Consider the following 26,519-nt stretch of genomic DNA (forward strand, 5'->3'; position numbering starts at 1 on the left):
ACTGGGCACAATTGCACCTGGGCAGTAAACCATGGCAACCAATCGGTGAAACGATTTTTTTCAGCCAGCTGCAGGCAAAACAATGAAAGTAAATTTCCCATGTGCAAATTTGCCCAGTGTTTATAAATGATCTCCACTGACTTGAAGGGGGTGTCTACATTTCAGACATTAACCCCCAGTTCATTAGCACAAGTCTTTCCATGCACACACCTCACGCGACATTTGCACGCTGAAAGTCTAGTACAGATATACACCTTGTTTGATACAGTTTAGTGTTTATTGTATGTTATGGGAGTTACATTTGAATTTCAAAAAGTTAAAACATATAAAAGTGGTTAAGGGAAAAACAATGTATCAACATCTGATAAACGCATAAGTATGTTTTATATCATACCATATATCAGGGTACAATGGTAGTGTTAATGCCAAGAGGACATGGCGGAAGTTAGTCTTAAAAAAAAAAAAAAAAAGGGGGGGAAAAATTATACTATGCTTTTTACACACAACATTTGATGTTGCTTTAAAACCTCATGAAGGAGATCTGTGTTGTAAATACTGAGAAGTCCAACGGTTAAGATTTGTGAAATTTTAACTTTCACGTTACTAGTGTTTTGTTTTCTTTTTTGCAAGCGTTTTGGGCGAGTGGGATGGAGTGGGGGTAGTAACATGGTTCAATTACTTCACGGAATCACAGAATCACCTATCCAAATTGTCATCAGTAAGAACATAAAAGAAGGTATAGATTAGAATTTCTCCTGTATGAAATAATTTACACAAAGATGTCACCTATTTCACCATCTAAAATAATCACTAAATACATTTTTCTCTTTGAAATAAACAAGCAATAATATTTAGAATGATCAGATATCAAAACAGAGCAAAAGTAGCGAGGTTGAAACCATTTTCATGATTTTTTTTTTTGTTTTCTTAACCGTTCAAAAACAACATTTTTTTTTCTTTAGTGAAGTGCAACAAACCAAGCTTATCTGGCAGGACAACTGCATCAAGAAACCACTGGTCAAAAAAGACAATGGAATAGGGATAGAGTTTTAGTCACAAAACAGTTTTTTTTGTTTGTTTTTCCAAACCATTCAGTAAAAGTACTCCACCACAGTTTCTGGGGAAAACTGAGGCATTATAATTGTGCGCCGGTTTATTCCTCAAAGTAAATATTTATGAAGAGGATGTGACACTCTGTTTGTAAACCGCATGGTATGCATTTCTCAGTAAGACGTATGGGAAGCAGGACTCCAGCAGATCCATGGTCAGGAATGGGGATTCTTGCACAATCTGACAAGAGGGAGACAAAACATTTGTTGGGTAACCAACTGCATTTCTGGAAGTGCAGCATTGCTACTAGAACACTGCTGTCTAACCTGCAGCCCTCGGGATGAACTAAATTCTCAATGGAAGGCTATTAGGGAAGCAGAGTTAGCATTTATCATCACCTGAGGGGTTGTGAGATGCAGATCTCTGTACTAGAACATTGTCAAACTAGGTCTATCAAGACAATGCACTTTAGTTGGGTTTAAGGGGACTTCACTAAAACTATACACACAGGTCAGTCAGCTTTTATTGGTAAAACAACCCTGATACACAGCGAGTGCCTACCTACACCTCGTAATTTTGGAATGTCTGCTCTCCTAGTTGAAGGTCTGGGGCTTGTGCACTTGGACTTCATGTTCCATATGGGGAGCTATGTGCTGTGTAAAACTTTTCACTCTGGCCCACAGCTTGTTCACCTTAAAAGGATCTCTTTGAACCACTGCAGCTGCCCATTGCAACCAATCGGATATTTTATTCAATTTAACAGCGGATACATTGCGGACTGGTTCTAAGGTTAATATAGCACAGTCCTAGAAAGTGCACTGCAAGCTATTCACGTTGAAGGAACAAGGTTGAAGGAACAAGTTTTCACATTTCAGATATCTTGATAAATATATAAATGGACTCAGCAATAGTAACTGGACGCACTTTCTGAATAATTAGCATGTCTTCAATTAAGAACTTACCATATCTAGCAGCAAATAAACAGATTCTCTGTTTCTTGTAGTAGTTTTATCAGTCTCTTGGCCAATCTTTAGCAGGCTAGAGGATGCAAGCTGTAACAAACGAACGTACATAAAGTTTTAATTGTCTCCTTGCCAATAAGATTGTTTATATACAACCATACATATAACACAAAGATATTTCTAGACATTTTTTAGTCATCCCCTTTGAACTTTTTACTGTGTTTCTTCCTCTAGACATTTTTTATGGTTATCCCCTTTGAATTTTTTACTGTGTTTCTTCCTCTGCTGAAACAGACACACCATGTCATATGTCCAACATAATTTCAGGTGGTTTGGTTGCAGCACAACAGTACAGTTGGTTGCTGCAGGAAAAAATGTTGAGCTGCGGGACCTCAGAACAATACATAAAAACAAATACTGTATGCTGCAGCATGGTGTCAAATTATCCCAATTTAACTTCCTTTAACCAATCAAAGCTAACTGCTGACTTTTCAGGCATTACTGAACTATTTGCTAAGTTGCATACATATAAATATCTGCCAAATTTCAACCCAAACCCGTGGTTCATTGTGGTTTCGGTCAAGCCGTACATCAGTACCAAATACATATAACTTCTATACAAACACACACACGTACCGCCAAGAACTCTTTCAGACGATCTTCGATGCTCCCTTTGTGAATGGTAAATAGAGCTGCTGCAATCTGGTTGATTGCCTTTGCCAAGCAGTGTATGTTGTTGCAATGACCTAACAGAAAAACAATTCTTTCATTTTGGCACATAATATTAAACTATTTTATATCCCTTTCTATATATTGTAGTTTTCATCCACACCACTCCGTCTTTCATACACAAATGCTAGCTAGTATCAAATTTGAACGTTTTGGAAAATCACCCTGCTGTATATTTTGATAAAGGCAGCTAATCTTCGGAAAAAACCCTCAAAGCAACAGAAATACAATCCGTGTGCCAAGAAGGAAGCATGTAAGAGATTAGAAGAATTGGAAAACATGGTAACTTTTTCCAGCCTCTAATGCTACGGCTGATCACTGCAGCACAACAAATGGTTAGCAGGAGGTTGTGGATATAAGAGACCGAGAATCAGAACATACCTCATTGCTAAGGCAGCAGAAATATTTACTTGTGAGAATTATTACGTAACACTTTATTAGGGATGCACCGAATCCAGGATTCGGCCTTTTTCAGCAGGATTCGGATTCGTCCCCGGCCGAAACGAATCGGAATCCTAATTTGCATATGCAAATTAGGGATGAGGAAGGAAATCACGTGACTTTTCATCACAAAATAAGGAAGTAAAATATTTTTCCCCTTCCCACCCCTAATTTGCATATGCAAATTAGGGGTGGGGAGGGAAATCACGTGACTTTTCATCACAAAATAAGGAAGTAAAATATTTTTCCCCTTCCCACTAGGGGTGGGGAGGGAAATCACGTGACTTTTCATCACAAAATAAGGAAGTAAAATATTTTTCCCCTTCCCACCCCTATTTTGCATATGCAAATTAGGATTCGATTTCAGTTCTCGGCCGAATCTTTCACAAAGGATTCAGGGGTTCGGCCGAATCCAAAATAGTGGATTCGGTGCATCCCTACACTTTATACACATTGTACAAGAACCCAAAAACACCTTGTTAAGCAAACTAGAGTAGATTTGGAAGACAGTCTTGAGATTTATAGTCAGTCTTATTCTTGAATTAGAAAGCAAAATCATATGACCAAGGCCACTTCTTTTGTTTCAGTAGTCTGTTATATATAGAGATGAAGTAGAAGTGTATTCATGCATGGACTGGCTAAGGGTCAAAAAACAAAATACATTGGAAGGCAACAACTGCCCCCCCCCCCCACACACACACAGGTGACTCCACCTTAATGCACAAACACTATAGCCAGGAGAGGGGTGCATTATAGCAAATAGCAATTTATTTAATAATCATCAGTTTATTAGATTTTTTTGCTCTATCCTATCAAAATGACTTTCCAAAGGAAAAAGATCTGGCACAGCCGAAGCCACAGTAATTTGCTAGGGGGTCTGTGCAGAGAAATAGAGATCAAGCAGATTTCACTGGAGTTTGGATAACACAGACAGCATTATTTATTTAAAAAAGATTAAGGGAAATATATTGGAAATATTAAGTGAAATATCAAATCTTCAATGTACTTAAAGAAGATCTGGAGTATTTCTTTGAATAGGAATCTTTAGAGTACAGGGACTCTTTTGGGTACAAACAAAAAGTCATTGATTCCTTACAATTCCCCAGAAAAAGTACCTCTAGCAATCGCTCACAATAAATCTAAAGGGCTAGAGAGGTCCTGTTCACAAATTACTGTATATAAATGTTGCCAGCCCCTCCTGTTTCCATGGAGACACCTAACTTTTCCATATTAATGTGGACGGAACAAGCTGAAGAGAAGTCAAAGATATATAAAAAAAAAAATAACGATTATTCCTAGCAGCACGTGCAATCCATTTATTTCCATCTCTATTTTGAGGTAAGTAATACAGATTCTTAGCACATTCTAAGCAGAAACCAAGGTTTCCATCAAGTTCAATAAGAGAAAGAACTTTAGAAGGATTTATAAAGAGCGGTGTACAGACTTTTTAAGCAGCCTCTCCTCTATATTTACAATGTTTAGCACAGGTCTTGAAAGCACAACTAATATTAGGAATGCAATTATATACAATTAGTCATTAAAATGATGCAAACAAATCTTTATAAAATACATTACATTGTTCTAAAGTGCAGCCAGAGGAATGCCAGCCATGGTATTGCTCCAGTCACATGTGCTTTTTGAAGACCAAGTACCAAGCGGCTAGTCTTAAATACGAGTGACAAGCCAGCGCAATGCTGCATATAATACACTCAAGATAACAGATTGAACAAATCTCAAGATAAAATAAAACTATCCAAACTGTAGAGCAGTGATCCTTATGTTGGCTGCCAGTCCACATAGGACAGTAAAATATCCAATCAAAGCCCTTTTTTGGTACCCCCAAGGAACTTTTTTTTTATGCTTGTGTTGCTCCACAACTCTTTTTACATTTGAATGTGCCCACGGGTGAAAAGGGTTGGGGATCCCTGCTGTAGAGAGACAATTAACTCTTTAACAATACCTTCAATTGCAGGACTATATTGTGACATGACGTTACTAGCCAACGTTGGCAAAGAAACAGCCACAAATACCATAAGCAGGCAGGCTATTTTGTATTCTTCCTCTGGACTGATGGTTTCTGTAAGAAAATAAAAAAAAATACATACATTTGAAGGAAGTCTTCTAGCTGTGACTAACAAAACCAGCACTGAACTTTTAAAATATAAAATTATAAAGTATAGGGAACCTTAATCTCGCAAACCATAGAACATAAAGTTTTATTTATTTTTTAATAATAAAAGGGGGTCCTTATCTGATAGCAATATACCCTCAATAAAAGTCATGAGGAAGTGAGTTACAAATCACATAAAATACATACCAGATTTTTGAGAGGACAGTGCCACAACTAAGGCAGGGTCTATTTCACATGGCAATCCAGCTGCTGATGATAACTCATACACATTCATTGCAACCTAACAAAATAAAAACAAGCAGCAACATCACACAAATGGTCAGATATTACAGCATTTACCATTGATAAATTGCCTTCACTCAGTACCCAAAGTCAGACTGTTCCTTGGACAGATCACATAAGCCCTTCCTTACAAGTTGTAGTGCGACTCAAGTAGTTTGGACTCACCAGGAACCCCATTATGAGTAGGGTGAGTAAATGACAGTGAAGAGGTTGGAACACACGGGAAATATACTACAGTATATATAAAGCCTTAAACCTACATCACAAAAGCCAATTTGGCAGCAATATAACCAACAATGAGACTCCAAAATATTCAGTAGAAGATATTTTTGCTGCAAATAAAGACAATTTTTTTACCTTCATGTCTGTTTCTCTAGGAATGTGATCTTTGAAGTCTTCAACAGAGCTTACAAGAAAAGGAATGTGGTAAGACAAAACCTTTAAAAAGAGAAAAGAAAGTATGTCATAATGGGAAATGTGATTACTGTAGAAAACACCAAAACCTGCATCTACAATTGTTTAAGAGTTAAGCTGACAATACACTGAATGATCAGCTACTGTTTATTCCCCCGATATTGGAGGGCGATATTGGACTGACTGGATTGTTTGATCCTAGGCTAAACAATAGGATCAAGACAAGATCTGCTTGTTTGGCAACCTTACAAAGCATTTGTTTTTTAGATGGCATCGGTGACTGCCATTTGAAAGCTGGAAGGAGTCAGATGAAGAAGCCAAATAATTAAAATAAATAATGAAGACCAATAGAAAAGTTGCTTAAAATTGGCTATTCTATAACATATTAAAAGTTAACGTAAAGGTGAACCACCCCTTTAATATTATGTCCAGGCAAATCTGTTCAACCAACCAAATAGAATATGCACTAGTACAGGGGTCCCCAACCTTTTTCAGGCATGAGCAACATTTAAATGTAAAAAGATTTGGGGAGCAACACAAGCATGAAAAATGTTCCTAGGGGGTGCCAGTAAGGGTTGTGGTTGGCTATTGGTAGCCCATATGTGGACTGGCAGTCTACAAGAATCTCTGTTTGGCAGTACATCTGGTTTTTATGTAACCAAAACTTGCCTCCAAGCCTGAAATTCAAAAATAAGCACCTGCTTTGAGGCCATGGAGAGCAACATCCAAAGAGTTGGGGAGCAACTTGTTGCTCACGAGCTACTGGTTGGGGATCACTGCACTAGTTTATATGCATGAGTTTTTCAAATTTGATTCGTGTTTTCAATTCAATTAGTCCAAGCTAAGAAAATTCAATTTTATTAATAAAAACTCACATAAACTCGAAATTTGACCATAGATAAATGTGCCTCTAATTGTAAAGAGAAGGAAGTTTGCCTTTCTCATTTAACAGTACTGGTACAACACACAAACAATAGCATTTACAATTTAGTAAGTGAAGAAACACTACTTACATCTTTTAGTGCTTCCTGTGCAAGAGATCGGAAAGACAATATAACTCCAATAATGGTCATCCTCTTCAAAACACTGTCAACGGCTGATCAAAAAAAAAAAAATGCAATCAAGTCAGATCCTAAGGACAACAGCACACATGGCATTTTGACTGCCCCTGCACTCAGGCCTGTCACAGATTCTCATACTGATATATGGCAAACAAGCTATTCATCGTACAAACTGTGGTGACAGGCGGATTACGGTTAAGAAACAATCTGTTTATTAAAGGGGTGGTTCACCTTTGACTGAATTTTAAGTATGTAATAGAATGGCTAATTCTAACCAACTTTTCAATTGATTTTTATTTTTTTATTCGGACCCTAGCAACCAGATTGCTGAAACTGTAAATTGGAGAGCTTCTGAAAAAGACACTAAATAACTTAAAAACTACAAACAATAAAAAATGAAAACCAATTGCAAATTGTCTCAGAATATCACTATGTACATCATACTACGTTAATTTAAAGGTGAAAAACCCCTTTAAGGCATGTTTAGTGCAGTGTAACCCTCTCCTTTCTGTACCAAATCATTCTTATTTCTTAAATTAACAGCTATAACACACACACACACACAACAATTACTTACATGTAAGCCTTTTGAAAAAGGCTGCCATCTGCTCTGGCTTATCAAAACTTGTCCTCATCTGGGTTAAGACCTCCACATTCTCTACAACAAGTTTCTGAAAAGACATTTTAAGTGAAACCAATTAATTCCGCCACATTTTATTTAGAAAAGAAGGCTCATTTTGTTCTTTTTAAAATAATGTAAAGTGATATTGTAGAGAAAGATAGACCTTAAAGTTTGCTCCACCCCATTCAGGATTCAGTAATTCTCTTGAACAAGTTCAAAATAAAACGTATTTTATTGTTGTAAAGTTAAAAATTATGTCCAGAAATTTAGCAAATTATTAAAATTACAATTAGGACAAGGGTTAAATAGGAGCTAAATATTGAGGTGTGGCCTGGCAACTGAGGGGTTAACCTGATCGGTATTGGCAAACTGCCTGAAATATCCCCTCGCCAGGATCAGCTTCCGCCCTGTTATTATATGGGAGCAGTCCGTGCAGTCCAGCAAAATCAACCTTCACCATCCCCAGGAGCCTGCATTCGGGTCAGTTTGGTAGAATTAGGAGACCGAGAAGTGTAACCACACTAAATCCAAGTCATTCTTGTGCCTAAATCAAAGTCATTATATTCTGTCTCCACCAGTGCCAGTTATGCCGTGCTTCTACCCCGTTCCAGCCCCCACCATTAGCGGGTTAACCCCACATAAGTTCGGTATCGGCTATTAGAGAGGAACCCTGCCTAACCGAGCTAAAAAAAGGATCAAGCGCCTATTTTTAAAATAAAACTGCTAATCCCTGTGTAGTGGCATAAACTGCACCAACTAGCTACAGATAAAAATCTAACAAGGCATAAAGAGAGGGTAGAGTAAATCTCTAGTGTAATGGATAAAAAACAAAATGCTTTCTTCTCTCTTCTAGACAAGTTCAATTCTTCTACAACTCTAAATTTAAAATGTATTTTCTTTTAGTGGACACAACAAGTTAGCAGCCACATAACAAGATTTTTGATACTCACCGTTAAATCTGTTTCTCTGTAGTCGAAAGGGGGACACAGGGAACGATGGGGTTAAGCTCCATCCTCCGGAGGCAGGACACTTGAATATTAATTTAAGTGGGCGTGGCCATCAGGCTTACCCCCACACACCATACAATCCTATTCAGTTTGTTCCAAAGCTGCGAACGGACCTTTAACTTGCACTTTAAACGTAACAGGTACAACAGATAACCTGAGGCTTAAATGGGAAAAAACAACAGTAGCTCGCCTAAGGGCGGGAAGCCCTGTGTCCCCCTTTCGACTACAGAGAAACAGATTTAACGGTGAGTATCAAAAATCTTGTTTTCTCTGTCGTCTTAGGGGGACACAGGGAACGATGGGGACTTAACAAAGCAGTCCCAACCACAGCAGGGTGGGAGCGAGCTTATTTGAGTGTTTAACCCTTTAAGTACGGCTAGCAACACCTTCCGCCCGAGGGAGGCCTCGGCAGAAGAGAATGTGCCAACCCTGTAGATTTTGTAAACGTGCCAACAGTCGACATGTTAGCCGAACTGCAAATCTGTTTCAAGGAAACAGAGTTACATCATACCCCGGAAGCTCCCACCGCTCTAATGGAGGGGTCCTTGATCCCCTCAGGCGGTGCTCTTCTCACCTGGGTGTGATTGATTGACTCCTTCTATTCCATCTAGAGTTATATGCTTTTGAAGCTGCCTGACCCCTGCGAGGGCCAATGGAATATTAAAAGGAGAGTATAAAGTTCAGAAGGATCTTGCCCGATCTATGTACTACCTTAGAGCCCTGAATACATCCGGCTTGTGTAGTTGGCGTTCCTTGTCATTTTACGGTTCCGGACCTAGGGAAGAACATGATTTCTAGGTTAGCGTGTAGATAACACCTTGGGTAGAAACATGAAAACTGTGCATAGTACAGGTTTATCTTTATGGAGGATTAAGTACAAAGACTCACATGACCGAACACTAAGTTCAGACACTCTCCTGGTGGAAGATATTGCCATGAGGGACGCCACCCTCCATGTTATACCTGTATCATCAACCATTTCAGCTGTTTAAATGGTGAATCCAGCAAGGCTTCAAGCACCCAGTTGATGTTCTACACAGCTACCGGGTTGCGGAACGGAGGGACGATGTGGATTAGTCCTTGTAAGATGAGCGTCCAACGATCACATTCACCAACGAGACTGAAAACAGACTGACAGGGTTGCTACCTGAAGCTTGAGAGAGCTAAGTTTAAGTTCCAACTGTGGTCCTTGTTGTAAAAACAACTGTATCCGTGGAATGTCAGGTTCCAGAAAGGAAAATCAGATTCGTTACAACCTGTAATTATGAATGTCACACCTTACGATATGATTTTGATGATGAATGCTTGTGAGCTTTCAATCTAGTGGCAATAACCACTTCTGTTAGTCCTCAATTCCACTAGATGGTTGCCTCAACAGCCATCCCATCAACGTGAATGGTCCAGGATTATGATGTAGTAGTGGTCCCTGTTGTAGAAGGTTGTTCTGAACACCAGCCAGACCGGCTGTGACACTGAAAACTCCTGAAGAATGGTGAACCAGTCCTCCGCGAAATCGAGCGGAACTACAGTATAAAGACTGCTTAATCTTTAGATAAGATGGGGATCTGGGAGAGAACATATGCTAGGTCGAAGTGCCAATGCTGTGCCATGGCATCCACCCTTGCTGCTATTGGGTTTCGGAAATAAATGAAATTCTTGCTACCTTGCAATTGGATCTGGATGTCATAGATCTATGCTTGGCTGTCCCCAATGATCTCCGAGATGAACGAATGCCACTGGGTGAAGCTCCCATTCCCCCAGATCTAGTTGATTCCGACTGAGGGAGTCCGCTTTCATGTTGGACACACCCGGGATGTATATTGTAGACAATCTGTCAAGATTGATCTCTGCCCAGTGTAGAATCTGTCTGACCACCGCCAGCGTTCCTTTGACTTCACGTTCCTTGCTGCCGATTCATGTACGCCCCTGTGGCGTCGTTGTGGCTCTGGATGCATACCGGCCGTCCTGTGGACAACTGCGTCCATTGGGCTAGCTCTAGTTTTCAGGAACTCGTCCCAGTATGTTTACTGACCATTGTCCTTGTGCAAGCATGTTAACGTATTAAACCTCATCCCTGGAGACTGATGTTTGTGGACATCATATTCCACTCTGGGATAGGCCATGGTCAAATGTAGTGTCTCATCCACCACTGCAGCGCCCCATTGTAGGTTGAGGAAGGTTAGAGGTCAAGACCGCGATGCCCCTTACTATGTCGCTAACGCTGACTTGCAGTGGATTGAAATGTATGAGTGCCAATGGAACTGGCTCCTATGGCAGACACCATTGTTTACAGCACTTGCATTGCCCTGTTCGTCGTCATCTTGTGGCTGATGAGTAAGAATCTGATTAGATCTCTGCTCAGATTGTCCCAGGGCAGGCTTACAGTCTGAGTAGTTGTGTCGAATCTAATCCCAGGACCGTCATCTTGAGACCGGAGCTAAGGTTTGACTTTTGACCAAGTGATGGTCCAACCGAAGACCTGAAGGATCGACATTGCTCCCTTCAGTTCCTCCTTGGCTCTCACTTCTGATCTGGCCTAGAGGAGAAGGTTGTCAAGTAAGGCATCATGGAGATACCCTGTAGTCCCAGTGTGGCTGTCCCCTCAATTAACTTGGTGAATCCCTGGTAGTGGATGATAGTAAGGGGTGCCACATGATAGTGCCTGTTCGAGAAGACGAAGCAAAGTAACAGTGACGAAGAGGCCATCTTGTGACATGGAGATGTGCTACCTTGATGTCCAGAAACATCATTAGCTGTCCCTGCTTTATTCCTCAATCCCTGAGCGCAAGGTCTCCTTTCTGTCCCCCCGAACGTTAGAATAGTTGAGACCCTTAAGGTCGAATGCTGATCTGACTGCCCCGTCCTTCTATGAGAATATAATTGAGTACACACCTGGGGATCTCTCTGAGGTCTCCTTTCTGCAGGAGGTACGGGTACAATTACCTTTATAACTCCCCTCTTTCCATACATTCAAGGAAAGCTCGTGCCCTTGGGATTGAGGGGATACTGGTCATAAGGAATTACTTGAGTAGGATAGGAATAAAGTCCAGATGATAACCTCTCATTGATCCAGGTGTCTGAGGAATAACGGCCCATATCTCTTGGTATCGTAGTAATTTTCCTCCGATCCATTCTGATGCTTCTGGAGGGAATATCCAGTCAGGCAGAAGCGGCCTTCAGTGTTGAAGGCTTGTTACGCATTCTGTTGGTCCTCTATGGGGCAAGGTTCCTTCACATCCCTTGATTTGAAGGAGAGACCCTTGTGGAAGTTGCTCCATCCTGTAACCTTTCACCTTGACCACGGAAAAAAGAACTTTTCCTCTTTCGTTACTAGTAGCAGCTCTGCTCTTGTTTAGTGGGAGAAGGTACTCTAAGTCCCCCGTTGCTTGGGAAAAAATTGTCTCGCGCTCTCCCCAACTAACCGTTGGTCTTTGAAGGGGAGCGTCTTCTTAAGCTCTGATCTGCCTCCCAACTCTCGAGCCTCGGCTTAGTGCGTGCCGCCATGGATAATGCAGAAGTGCGTGTCATGGTCTGTGATTTTAATATGATGTCACAGTAATAACGTGATGCCTTCACATATATTGTGTGGCGATAACAGTTCCTGTCGGGGAATCCCCTCTTGTATCTTTGATAAATGATTCAGACCATGCCTGTATTGTTTCCCAAGCGGAAACTAGGCAGGGGCGCAGAGTCAACCCCGCAGAGGTAGATAGCTTGTAGGAAAACCCTCTCGCCTATCTGAAGAGTCCTTGAATACAGCTGCATCATGGACTGGCAGAGTGGTAAATTAGAATCCTTGACCATTAATGGCGCATCCGCTGCTAAGGGATAATGAATATTTATCAGTCAGTTTCTCAGGAAAGGGGTATAATTTGGTGAATCTCGTAGTCGCCTAAATTTGCATTCAGGCGAGAACCATTCATCCGGAATAAAACTGTAGACTCGCATAACCTGTATGCAATCCCTGAAGTACCCCATTATGATGCTATTAACCTCATGGAGGTCATCTGCCCGCCTCCTGATGCTCATCTTCATCTGCGGATGAGGCACCAAAAAATACAACTTTGGTGCTTAAAGATATTAGCAGTGGTGGGAGATGAACCCACAACCTTTTGGACTAGGTTTGGTCCAAAGGCCCGCACTCTAATTCAATAATATTGATAAAAGCTATTCAGAAGGCTCGTTCAACCTCTTATGGGATGAGGGATGAAAGGTTAATGACTCATCAGAGTTAGAAGGGTTAGGCAGCATCAGCCTTTTGCTCTGCCCGTTTGCTCTTGCCACTCTGATAGTGGCCAAATAATCTAGGGCTTTCCGCAATTAATGCGCAACAGCAGGTAATGCCTGCAGAAGGGACAGAACTGGGAAGGCTGCACTATCCAGAGAGGTGGCGGGTGGTTCCCTTTGATCCAGCTGGACTGTGGAACAGCTAGCACCCTCTGCCTCTGCAACAGGCTAATAACTTGTGCAGCAGAGGGTACCTGTCCTGGAAAAATAAATGCCACAGAACTACTCTTTTTCCCAGTTTAGGAAAGTAATAGATTGCTATTGTTACCCTCTAGAAGCCGGTACCCCCTTGCACAGCTGCAGGAGTCCGTCCTAAGTCATGGGCAAAATGTCCCCTGGAACGCATAGTGCGTTCCACTGATGCGCGCCTGCGCACGCGCGGCAATTCCCTCTCAGGGAAAATGGCCGCTGGAAAAATGTCAGCTGGAACGCATAGTGCGTTCCACTGATGCGCGCCTGCGCACGCGCGGCAATTCCGTCTCAGGGAAAATGGCCGCTGGAGAAATGTCAGCTGGAACGCATAGTGCGTTCCACTGATGCGCGCCTGTGCACACGTTCGTGCGGCAATTCCCGCTCAGGGAAAAATGCCCGCCGGAGAAGATGGCAACAGGTGGAACGCATCCTGCGTTCCACTGAGCAGTCTGGCTTGTTCCCCAGTGCCTACTGACACGGGTCTTCTGCCTCAGGTGAGTGCCCTAGAGCGTGCTGCACTCATTCTGAAACTCGACGCTGCTCTGCTGGAGGTAGAGCTAGCCAGGAAACCGCTCTTGCACCTGAGTCGCTCTTCCCCTTTGTATCAGTTAGAATGAGGGACATAGAGGGGTGGGAGTGAGAAGGGGAAAGGAGGGGGGAGAGCCCCACAGACTTTTTGGCAATGTCCCTTAAGCAGGGTCCGTGCCACTTACCCCTCCACACCGGCCAGACCATCTGCCTTGAGGTAGACAATGCAGGAACCGTCTGGGTGGTTGTTATAGCCAAGGCTAGAAATTTACCCCGGTGTGCTGCGCCTCGTAGGGGGTTAACCATGTCAAAAATAGGTAGCCCTATTTTGGGTATCACCCCGGGTGTCAGCTAGCGCTGACCGTAGACTGTCTCTTGATGTCCATCCTCCCGTGAGCAGGACACTTAAAAAACTGAATAGGATTGTATGGTGTGTGGGGGTAAGCCTGATGGCCACGCCCACTTAAATTAATATTCAAGTGTCCTGCCTCCGGAGGATGGAGCTTAACCCCATCGTTCCCTGTGTCCCCCTAAGACGACAGAGAAACTATAGCCAGCATAAATACAGAAGAAAATCACCACAAAATTGTAGTGAATGTATAAACCTAAATAGCCAGGACTGGAGTAAGGTAACTTGGCTAGTTTCATTACTGCATTATTAAACTTTGGTGACCTTATTGAAACAGATATCACAGAATGTGAAATAATGACAAATATCTTAATAATCCAGCACAAGATACTGCACGAATAAGAACAGGTAATTATAGGGGATTTGATCAGCTACAGTTGAAAGACAAAATTAAATGAAAAGCTGGCATATGGAGTTGTCTCATTATGCCTACAATGACAGCTTCTTGGCGCATACACATGTGACACTATCTGTACTTTGAGAGAAATACATTACAAAGCATTCACGAAGTACCATTTGGCCAAATCAAACTAAATCCATGAAAAAAAATGGAGTTAAAAAAAAAAATTTGGGGTTTCTGCCAATTATTTGCAAAAACATCAAGGAACCATGAACGCGGGACTTTTAGCATTGTATTTTAAATGATTTGCCTTTTTATTCTCTCTCTCTCTCTCTCTGCAACCAGGAGTTTATAATGGTCTCATATTTGGTTACTAGAGACGCTCTTACCTAGCAACCAGGAAGTGGTTTACATTACAGAATGGAAGATGTAAAATATAATTAAGACAATATACTAAAAGTTAATACCTAAGTTCACTGTAAGTTACATAAAAAATACAATACACAATGCATATATTCCTGCAACATCAGGCGTGTGATAGGAGTTACATCACCCATTATTTGTGTGCCTTTCACTTCCTATTCCTGTGCATGCCCCCCTCTTTGATATTCCCCCTCTCCTGCAGTTCCTCAACCCTTTTCTCTCTTCATCCCACACTGTAACCTACCATTTAATCGCCCTACCTTTTCCTAATGCTTATTTCTTTAAGCTTCCCTCTCTCTCATTCTTTTCCTATTTCTATACCGTTATCTTAACTTTTCCGAATCACAAACCTGTTCAGTGTCTTAAAGGGATACTGTCATGGGAATTTTTTTCAAAAGACATCAGTTAATAGTGCTGCTCCAGCAGACTTATGCACTTAAATCCGTTTCTCAAAAGAGCAAACAGATTTTTTTATATTCATATGGGGCTATACATATTGTCAGTTTCCCAGCTGTCCCCAGTCATGTGACTTGTGCTCTGATAAACTTCAGTCACTCTTTACTGCTGTACTGCAAGTTGGAGTGTTATCGCCCCCCTACCTTTTCCCCCAGCAGCCTAACAACAGAACAATGGGAAGGTAACCAGATAGCAGCTCCCTAACACAAGATAACAGCTGCCTGGTAGATCTAAGACAGCACTTAATAGTAAAATCCAGGTTCCGCTACGACACATTAAGTTACATCGAGTAGGAGAAACAGCATCCTGCCAGAAAGCAGTTCTATCCTAAAGTGCTGGCTCTTTCTGAAAGCACATGACCAGGCAAAATTACCTGAGATGTCTGCCTACACAACAATATTACAACTAAAAAAAAAAATACACTTGCTGGTTCAAGAATGACATTTTAAATCGTAGAGTGAATTTTTTGCAGTGTAAACCGTGTAATTTAGAAATAAAAATGAGACCATAAAAAAATCATGACAGAATCCCTTTAACAACAGGTAAAACATATGGCCCTACATAAGTAAACTACTATGCACTGGGGCCTAGGGTGGAAGCCTGTGTATATGTTCTATGTGTGTATAATTAGACCATAATTAGCAACACAACATAAACATAAGCGAATTATCTGAAATAACTATAAATCAATTTTCAACGGATATTAGCATGGTGTTACCTTTAGCTCAGCCACCTGAGAGGATATGTGCCACATGAGGCTTTCACTGAGAAACTTCATGCCATATGGTCCCAGCAGCTCAGAGAGTGCTCTCATTTCTGAAAAATTATGTAGATTTGTATTAATACTGATACATTTTAGAATAATTCTCATTTAGAAAGAAGCATCAGAAGAAAATGTTTGCTCCTGCAAGTTTGAGCAAATAAATGCATATTAAAAAAACAAAATAGATTTAGATAAGAGCTTTTAATCTGGTGAAAAATGACTTACATATACAACAAAATATAGGCAAGGTTTGCCTTTAATTAGAATTGAATAAGGTTTATCGTTAAGGCTGTACCCTGACACATTGGAAGAATATGAACCTTAAGACTTCTGTGGAAATGAAGTCAGCCTAAACTGAAGACACGAAATTTATGTTTTGCTATAAAACAAAATGTACTAGTATTTGGAGAAACGATTAATAATGGCAGAGTAAATGCAGTCAACAAGTGGCAAGAAGAAATAAGAATACATTTGACATGTTATATTGCCCACCTACGATGTTAAACTTGGGCCACTGTGCTTGGTCAACTAGTTCTCACAGCCTAAACCAAGACATACCACTAAACTAAGTGGTTTTGCATACATGGAATTTTGACATCCATGGTGCTCTTACACCAAAGCACTGGTGGCTGCAATACAAATGAAGTGATTAATGCCTATGTAGGAAAAGAAATTGGACTCACCAGAGATATCGGAATACTCTTCTGCATTAAATGTCAGCTCATTCTCAGTAGGCAGGTTTACAAACGCTTTCATTGCTGGGAAATATGCTATATGTCCATTGCTTACTTGCCTCAGTAGTGTTTCCAAATACCTAGAAGGAATAAATAGCAAGTCAGTATCTGAAATATTTCAAATGCATATGGAAAGTTGCTCTGCTAGCCCACTGACATTCACATCATGCCATGAAGCTTCCCCACAATTCTGGAATAGCTAGCAATTCATCTGTGAATTTGACCATTTTTTTTTTTAAAGTGGGACGGACCATCTATTGTAGTAGATTTCTAGAATAAATCATTAATGCAAAAAATAAAGCATTTCTTTTTGCCACTTTCTGTTTCTTGTCTATGGTTTCCACATCAGAACATATGAACTTAAAGCTGACCCGGACCTGGCTTCAACTGCATATGATTGGTTTAGCCATCAGAGAAGAGGACCTGAAATGTTAGCTTGCCAACCCCACTGAACTACTCTGTTTCTTAGAAGCAGGTACAGCAAACACGGCAGTTCAGGAAGTTCCTAGCTTTGTTCTTCAGGAGGGTATTATAACAAGCTTTCATTCTCAAAAGACCGTATACACCACTTCTACAACATCAGCTCAATGAATAGGCCTTGTGCTGAACATACTTTTTACCTATTATTTTAATTAAGAAATATCACTGTTTTTTGTTTTGTTGGCAGAAAAGATCATCAAACCAGTTTTACTTCAGTACTTCCTGGTTCTGATATAGTGGATAATGTACCCCCTACTGTAATTTATAAAGATATTATGTCACCGAGGAGTTATGTGACCATATAAATGCACGAGGCCGAAGGCCGAGTGCGTTTATACAGGTCACATAACTCCGAGGTGACTTCTAATATCTTTATAAATTTCAGTAGGGGGTACATTATGCATTATAATCTACATTTTGTGTGAAATGTTGGGAGGGGAGTGGAGGGGGTTGGCGTCCAATTCTGGTCGCCAGCATCCAATTTGGGCGCGCCGGCATTCAATTTGAATGCGGCGGCGTCCAATTTGGTTGTGCGGCGTTACATTCGGTGGCCGGGGACCCCTGTTATAAACTGCGCGTTCTGACGTCAGAACTCACCGTTTATAAGAATATAATTTACAGTCTGGTCCCATAGGGAAATGACCAGACTGTAGATTATAAGCAGATAAGCGGATATAATGAATTACAGTGCACTAAGAAGCCTTCTGATAATGGGCTGCTCAAGGGCTGGAACAGATTCTGAATGGATACATCAAACTGATAAGAGTTTTTAGGGTGTGTTAGAAATGGATGGACACAAGTATTCAAATACAGTCTGCCAAAAGAAAATGATGAATTGGACAAACAAACATGATTTTGGGAATTGGGGTTACAAAGTGTTCATCAAGTTTAGCTGCAGTCTTGACTTGTACAGTAATTCAGTTATTCACTGTAATGTGCTGTACTTCTTTAATGATATTGCTCTACAAAACTTCATACCCCATTCCTGTAACTAAAAATGTTCTATATACTGAGAACCGAAAACTATGACCCTTCTTGAAAGTCTCAAGCCTGCAAGGAAATCACATGCAAATCTGGATAAGAAACTATTATTATGATATCTTACCAATTAGTGTATAAACTGGTGATTGTTGGCTCACCATGACTGTCTAAATGTTGAGTTTGCTGAAGCAGAACATTGTTAAAGACCCTTGTGATGTCAATCTGCACATAGTTTTCGATTGACTGGAGTACAGTCATGTAGGCTCTTACACTTGTTAACAACTCTGAAGGTTTAGCAATCTCTTGGGTGACTTGATTGTACATGGTCATGCCAACAATAGACCTGTGGCAAAGGTAAAGAAACAACAGCACACACTGAGTAAGCATGCAAAGACTGACAAAACAAAACATTACACTTTTTACAATGCTGACAGCAAAAATAGGTTTCTACTACACAATAAAAAAAAAACATTTGTAGAGAAAGATGCACTGTATCATTTATTTTACAATTAAATGACACAAATGCAGTCTGTCATAAAGTAACTTCCCCATTTACAGAATGGAGAGTGGCCATGCTTCTCAATCTCCAGCATCACCTTCTGCACAAAGTACCACATTCAAGGGCTAAGAAAAAAAAAAGTTATCCGTTGAATACATTTTAGAAGCTCAGACACTTACTTGGTAAAGCGGATTTCCAAATGTGACGTCAAATACTCTCTTGGGGTAAATGTGTGTTCCCATACAACCATATTTGGTGCATAGTTGATAGAGAAACAGAGCTCTGAAAGTGCAGTGTGCAATTTATCCAAGCTGATAGAAAGATGTAAACAACAGTTAAAATTCTGTGTGTTGTGCTAGGACCAACTAATAAAGCTTTTTAAAGGGCTACTAAACCGATATAATCATTTCACACAGTTGGTGGCCACCAAGTCTAGTAATCAAACTTATTGTCTCTGGCCAAGATTCTGACAGACAAGGAGCACGGGCACAGAAAGCAAGACCAGTTTGCTTTTCAGTGCACATGCTCCTGATTGATGATTAACTCCTTGAAGTCAGGGACTAGAATTTACACAAAAAACAAAAAAAAAAGCAGAGCCTTGTTCTGGAAAGTGGATGAATTGACTGGGGGCCTATGATGCACCAATGAAGTTGGTTCTCCCTTAAAGGAGAAGGAAAGGATTAAATTAAGTAAGCTTTATCAGAAAGGTCTATATAAATACACCAGTAAACCCTCAAAGTAATGCTGATTTGAGTCCTCCGTTAAAAGAAACACCACATTTCTTTCCTTCTATGGTGTACACATAGGCTTCTGTGTCAGACTTCCTGTTTTCAGTATAAACCTTCAGGGCTAGGGCTTGAGCATGCTCAGTTTGCTCCTCTCTCCCTCCCCTCCTCCCTTCCCCCTCCCTGCTGTAATCTGAGCCCAGATCTATGAATGAGCAGGGAGAGACTCAGGCAGGAAGTGATGTCAAACCAAGTTAATATGGCAGATGCTATCCTAAACAAACAGAGAGATTCTGGAGCCGTTTACTCAGTTATGGTAAAGCATTCGCAGAATAAATATAGTGTTATAGCTTGTACTAATGTGGCTAATCTATTGGCAATAAACTGCTTCTGTAGCCTCCCTTCTCCTTTAAAATCCCACAAAACAGAATTCTTGCAAATATTTTTTGGATATCTACTTAACAAAGGCTGGGAACTCTATGCTCAGCATCATTCAACCTATAAGCAATGTTGAAAGTATGCAGGATGAAGTGTAGTCTACTCCAGTTATGTAGGTATTACTGCAATGTAGCCAATTAATTATTATGAAATAACGACAACAAAATGGTAGTAGAAGTAAAGCTAATAATGTAAAATAAATTGACAACAGGACCTAAAAAGACCTAATTCAAAAAAACTTCTAATGTTACAGTATTGCATTTTCCCTGCATGCAGCACCCCTCATTATTTTACATGAATACTAAATTGTCTTAAATGGACACATTCATGGAAAAGAAAACCACATTCAAACAAAAACTGAATGTGACATAATATTTTCATACACTCTGAACTAACAGACCAATTTGCACATACACATGAGAATTAGTATATGCACAGAATGTGAAAAGATATCTTACTTTGTTACCACAAGTCTATTCTTTCTCATGCTTTCAACTCCAGGTTTTTCCCTCTCTGGTTCTCCTTTCTTTCCGGTCTGCTTTTTCGACTTTTTGTTCACCGCTTGACTGATTGTTTTGGCACAGTGCTTTGGCAGCAACTACAGCAGAAAATCAAGCAAGAAAAATGTATCCCTGCAGCCATGGCAGCTCATTAGAACATTATAGCTCAGGTGGGCATTCCCTATTATGTTGCCTTTATCCAAAATGATGGAAAATGTCAAAAAATAAATAAAAAGCAATAAAACAAAATCCTCAAGCCTGTGTGTTATCATGCCATTGTTAAGCATGAGTCATGAATATAATGATAACTATGTAGAAAAAGATTTGGAGTGTATTACTGTTACTAGGCAAATAAAGATATGGCTTGGGTGCTATTCGGTTGAGCGGAAACACCTGGCGATTAGACGAATTAGTCATAAAAACCATACACATAGAAATGAATACAAATGCCATCTGCTTTAAGGCTATAAATAACATCAATCCCTGCTCCAGTAGGGTTAAATCTATATCCCTAAAACACAAGAACATCTACATACACACATGGGTTATGCGTGAATACTACCTGCTGATCGGTTGATTAAAAACTAGAATTAAAGGGATGGTTCACCTTTAAGTTAAAGTTTAGTATGTTATACAATAGCCAATCATAAGCGACTTTTTAATTGGTCTTCATTATTTATATATTTTTTATTTTTAATTATTTTCCTTTGTCTTCTAACTGTTTAGATTTTTCAAATGGGGGCCACTGACTCCAACTAAAAACAAATTCTCTAAGTCTGCAAATGTATTGTTATTGCTACTTTTCATTACTCATCTTTCTATTCAGACCATCTCCTATTCTTTTATTCAAATCAATGCATAGTTGGTAGGGTATTTTGGACCCTAGCAACCAGACTGCTAAAACAGCAAACTGGAGAGTTGCTAAATAACTCAAAAACCGCAAGTAATAAAAAATGAAAACCAATTGCAAATTGTCTCAGAATATCATACTAAAAGTTAACTCAAAGGTGAACAACCCCTTTAAGCTTTGCATTTACTACTTTGCCCACAGAAAGTACTTTGTTTTCTATTACAGTTCTTTCAATCTCTCTGAATTTCCCCACTTGAAGCTAGTAAAGGCCCATTACGGTCTACAGTAAGGACATAGCCAAACAGTACAAACCTACTTTAGATGCCTAGATGTATTTTATGGTACATAGTCTACTCAAATTCTTCCCATATTTGGAGAATATATTACAAAGACATTGAAAAGAGTCTACAGTGACTTCACAAACAGCAATATGAAGCCAAATACTACCCACAACCTCTAATCTCGCCAACATGGGACCTTCATGGAAAGTTCAGGACAGAAAATTTCCACATTTATTTTGTCTCAAGCGATTACTTCTAGAATAATGTTCTTATCCCACAAGAAACAGCTCAACACTTGGTTAACAGTATTTAAAGAAACTGTTCTACTGAGCTTTATGGCATGACTTCTCTCCTAAGCCTACAAAAAATGTATTATAGTCTCATAACTCTCCTTATCTTCTCCAAAAGCCCACCTGCCAGGCTTAGGGCGACTCCCTTGAAAAATGGTCCAGCAGAAGGCATTATATTTGAATTAACTGGACAACAATTTGAGATAAAGAAGAGCCAGTCAAATTTTGGTAAACTTCAAGTCAAATGCCTTCTTCTTGCAGTGTATTCCTTGCAAAGTCATTACTGCCCAGAAGTAACCAAAGCTCAATCTCTAGTTGCTAACATCCAGTTTCCCAGGGGGAAATCAGAAGGAACCAGGACAAATAGTGAATACAACCTTAAATGGTAATGTCAAAGACATATTGCATAAACATGTGTATAGTTAGGGCACAGGTCTCCTAACCTAACTGCAGGAATTGCACATTCTATTTTACCTTCCTATGCAAAGAGTGCACGGTCTTCCAAGGCACAAAGTTTTCTCCCACTCGGTGGCCTTTTTTATTTTTACACATCATTATGCATATTATAGTTATCTGCCAGAAATGCAGAATAACAACTGGCCTGATTTAAAATCCTTGCAGAAGGTGTTCTCTTAGTATAGCTGTCTGCTCTCAGTAAAATCAAGTTTCAGGAGCTCATGTGTTTCAGGAGCTGAAGTTTTCGAGTGAAACCCAATGAAAAAAAAACAAACATCATGAAGACTAGAAACATCTCCAAATGGTTCAAGGAACCTCCGCCATTGACTTCTACATGACCATGACATGTTTTAGTTGGAGTATATTTGAAATATATTCAAATTTGAGCTATTTCCAGCTTTAGGGTATAATAAATCTCAAGCTGAAAATTAAAATTTTGTCTGAAAATACCCTCAAAGACTCTGTATTTTGCAGGTTAAATACAACTCAACCTTTAATAAATCTGCCCCATAATGTCTGTTTTATCAACATAATTTCTGATATAATAGTTTTAAGTGAACATGTGGCCTTGTCCCACAAGAAAATAGTCTTGAAAAAATTAAAGCTTACATATTAATATCCTAAACAAATGAAGACAAAACCACAGCTTTTATAAAAACAATTCACAGTATAAATATCTACATTCAACGTCTCTTCCAAGATTTAAAAAAAAAAAAAAAAAAAGTACCAAACTGTATAAGGCATTTACCTGATCACTAAGAGTACATTGTTCTGTGCAGATGTCTGTAATTAGATTTCGAGCTTGCTTTGCCATTTCATCCAAGAACATGTTACAGAGTGACAAACTGCGGTCTCCAATGTGATGCCGCTGTGAGATGGGGGAAGAAATATGTTATTTCTCTTAAAATTAACAAGACCACAGTATCCAGAATATTTATTTTGCAGGTTAGTGTTTTCACAACTGAATAAATGAAATCAACTAAAAATACACAAAAATGTTCTGCTTGGTCAGCTTGTTATACAAGTTAAATGCCAATGTAGCGCAGTCTTATGAAAATGACTGGAAAACTGCTAACCTTTCCATACAAAAATATATGACTTTTAAACACACTCACTCTATAGGAAGTTTATGTTAATGGACATTTCTTAAAAGGGACCGTTTCTCGTGAAATGAAAAGCTGAAATATAAATCTCTTCTGTAACAGAGATGGAAGATATTTTGTTCTTGGACATTTCAATTGAAATCTCCAACAAAAACAGCATTTTCAGCTGGGTTGCATAGAAGCAGAAGACATGCTGCGAGCTGAAGTTCTTAATGTATAACATGAGAAAAGCTTCTTAAAAAGTTTTGCAGATTCAATAAATCTTCAGTTGGGGGATTTGTGTGCTTTCAAAAAAAAATAAAAAACAAAACACAACAAAAAAGAGGCACATTCTGTACAGCTGGGAAATCTTCAACTGTGTGAAAGGATAATCTAAATATTGAGATAAAAGATACATCAAGTGGCATTGTGATTGTTATAAACATTTTCTACATACAGAACTTTAATAAACAAAGACTATGTAGGTAACCAAACACATGCATTGTTAAAAAAAAATACAGAACTAAAGCAATGATGCTATAGGTTCGGTTATATGGAAACCATTATCCAGAAGGCTCAAAATTACACGAAGGCCATCTCCCATAGACTTCATTTTAATCAAATATTCATTTAAAAAAAACAAAAAACCTTTTTCACTGTAATAATAAAACACTACTTTGTACTTGATCCCAAGATATAATTAATCCTTATTGATTGCTAAATATTTCTATTGGGTTTAATTAATGTTTACATGTTTTTTAAGTAGACTTAAAGGGATTCAGTCATGGGAAAACAATTTTTTTTTTTTTTTACTAAATGCATCACTTAATATTTAATAGTACTTCTCCAGAGAATCATGCATATTTTTTTTTTTAAAAATATAAATTTAATTTTGAAATCTGACCTGGGGCTAGACATGTCAATTTCCCAGGTAGCCCCAGTCATGTGACTTGTGCTCTTATAAATGTATTGGTTCAAGAATGAAATTTATTAATAAAAACAACATAAAAATCATGAAAGAATCCCTTTAAGATCCAAATTACGTTAACAATACTATTGGGGTTAATAAGTAGAATTAAGGTATGAAAATACAGATTACGGAGAGACCCCTTATCTGGAAAACCACAGGTCCAAAGCATTCTGTGTAACAGGTCCCATACCTATGTTTCAAAGTCTTTCCTTCTGTAAAGCAGGGGTGTCCAACCTGCAGCCTGTGGGCCGTATGAGGCCCAGGATGGATATGAACACGGCCCAGCTTGAAACGCTCAGTTCCCGAGGAAATGTCATAATATAATAATAAGTCTATTTAATATCCAGGTGTCCCATATTCCAGTGTATAGCTCTATCTGGTTATCCAACTGGTATTTTAGTTCTTTTCTGTGTATTTTCTTTACTTTTACAAATCAAAAGTGTGTGTATTTCATGTGTGGCCCCAGACAATTTTTCTTTTTCCAAAGTGGCCCAGGGAAGCCAAAAGGTTGGACACCCCTGCTGTAAAGCTTTATTTTTAAGAGGATGAAATTTTAAACATTTGCTTAACAAAAGAAAACTTAATTCTAGGTAACTTTCCAGTATACATTGCAAATGTCTAATGCCTATTTGCTAATGTAATAGCAATTAAAGGGGACCTGTCACCCAGACACAAAAAGCTGCTTAATAAGAGTCCTCTTCAAATAACATGAAACCCAATACTTTTTTTCTATTAACACACCCATACCTGTTAAAGGTATTTAAAAAATCTCCACTGTCCATATATTATCTGAAGTCTCTATGCCTCAGGCACAGACGTGGGGCAGCAAAGACTTTCACATTCCATTTCGCACTAGACGTCACTGGACTCCTCACATTCACCCACTCTGGTGTAAGCCGATTCATGGGCATCAGGTCCCCCACTCTGGCACATACAAGATTTTGGGGTGGTGTAAAGCCTTCCTTAATAACAATGTCCGCAAACTGGCAGCTGCCTGTTCACAGAGATTCAGTTCTCCTCTAACCAAGATCCCATGGTTAACATGCCTTGCATGCTTATTCACAGGTCTGTTATTAACTATCTTACATTGTTACATTGCAATGCAGAGAATAGTGCAGACAAATAATGCTTTTAATAGCAGTTGCATTTAATTTCCATTTAAAATTAAGGGTAATGCAAAGACATTGGCAAATGAAGGGAAAAAACTTGAAAAGTGAAACATTAAGAATAATTACCTCTTCAGGGCAAAGTTCATGAGTGCAGCTCATGAAGTGAGTGCATAAAAGTGGAAAGGAGATGGAATATCTTGACTGGGAAGGCAGCTCCAGACACTGCTGAAACATTTTCTCAAATGCTCGGCTGTAAAAGCTGGAAAAATAATAAATAGTAAAAATTATATTGATAAACCCACCACATGAACTATATAGCAAGAAAACTGCGAAACCCATGGGCGCAATTTGTATACTTATACTTTGGATAAGTTAGACAACTCAGCTTCTGTAACTAGGAACATAAACCATTAAAAGAAAATAATATATACAAATATTTCCTTTTTCTCTGTATTAATAAAACAGTAGCTTGTACTTGATATAATCAATCCTTATTGGAAGCAAACAATGTTTACATGACTTTTTTTTATTACATATGGATATCCAAGTGACAGAAACATCAGTTATCCAGAAAACCCCAGGTCCTGAGCATCCTGGATAACAGGTCCCATACCTTTAATAAACTGGCAAAAAAGAAAATTACAATGTATAATGTACAGTTACAGACAGAATATTGATCTATCCTTGCAACAGAGTTTTGTACTTCTAATGTGAAGTAAGTGTAGACCAAGCTGTAAAGAAAGTCAAGACCCCTGAGTTTAAATGGTCTATATTATGGGGGTTATTTACTAAACTCCAAATGCCAAAAACCTGAAAAAAACAGTGTCTTTTACTATAAAATCTGGATTTTTAGTGGAAAAACAAACACACGTTTTTCAGGATTTATTATACCCCGAGCAAGGAAAGAATCAGAATCCAAAAATCCGGCATCTTAGACTTGCCATGGTTGCATATAAGTCAATGGGAGAAGTCCCAAATATATTTTGATCTGTGCTGGGTTTCGTGCAATATTCCTAAGATTTTATAG

At 39.3% G+C, this 26,519-nt stretch overlaps 1 protein-coding gene across 2 annotated transcripts in view; it reads right to left on the bottom strand.

Annotated features, from left to right (window-relative positions):
- Window positions 1-255: 255 nt before the first annotated feature.
- The window catches only part of nckap1.L (NCK-associated protein 1 L homeolog), an 81,045-nt gene continuing 54,781 nt past the window's right edge, over window positions 256-26,519 (bottom strand). The window contains 15 exon segments of one of the 2 annotated variants that reach the window (NM_001094500.1): window positions 256-1,290; window positions 2,013-2,102; window positions 2,649-2,758; window positions 5,143-5,259; window positions 5,500-5,593; window positions 5,953-6,033; window positions 7,023-7,105; window positions 7,648-7,741; window positions 16,053-16,150; window positions 16,781-16,911; window positions 18,417-18,635; window positions 18,971-19,102; window positions 20,413-20,552; window positions 23,080-23,199; window positions 25,619-25,751. In NM_001094500.1, coding sequence (NP_001087969.1) covers window positions 1,174-1,290; window positions 2,013-2,102; window positions 2,649-2,758; window positions 5,143-5,259; window positions 5,500-5,593; window positions 5,953-6,033; window positions 7,023-7,105; window positions 7,648-7,741; window positions 16,053-16,150; window positions 16,781-16,911; window positions 18,417-18,635; window positions 18,971-19,102; window positions 20,413-20,552; window positions 23,080-23,199; window positions 25,619-25,751 — 1,759 coding nt within the window. In that variant the 3' untranslated portion in view covers window positions 256-1,173. 2 annotated transcript variants of the gene reach the window in all.

The sequence above is a fragment of the Xenopus laevis genome, chromosome 9_10L, assembly GCF_017654675.1.
Source record: "Xenopus laevis strain J_2021 chromosome 9_10L, Xenopus_laevis_v10.1, whole genome shotgun sequence".
In the NCBI taxonomy this organism is placed as follows: Eukaryota; Metazoa; Chordata; class Amphibia; order Anura; family Pipidae; genus Xenopus; species Xenopus laevis.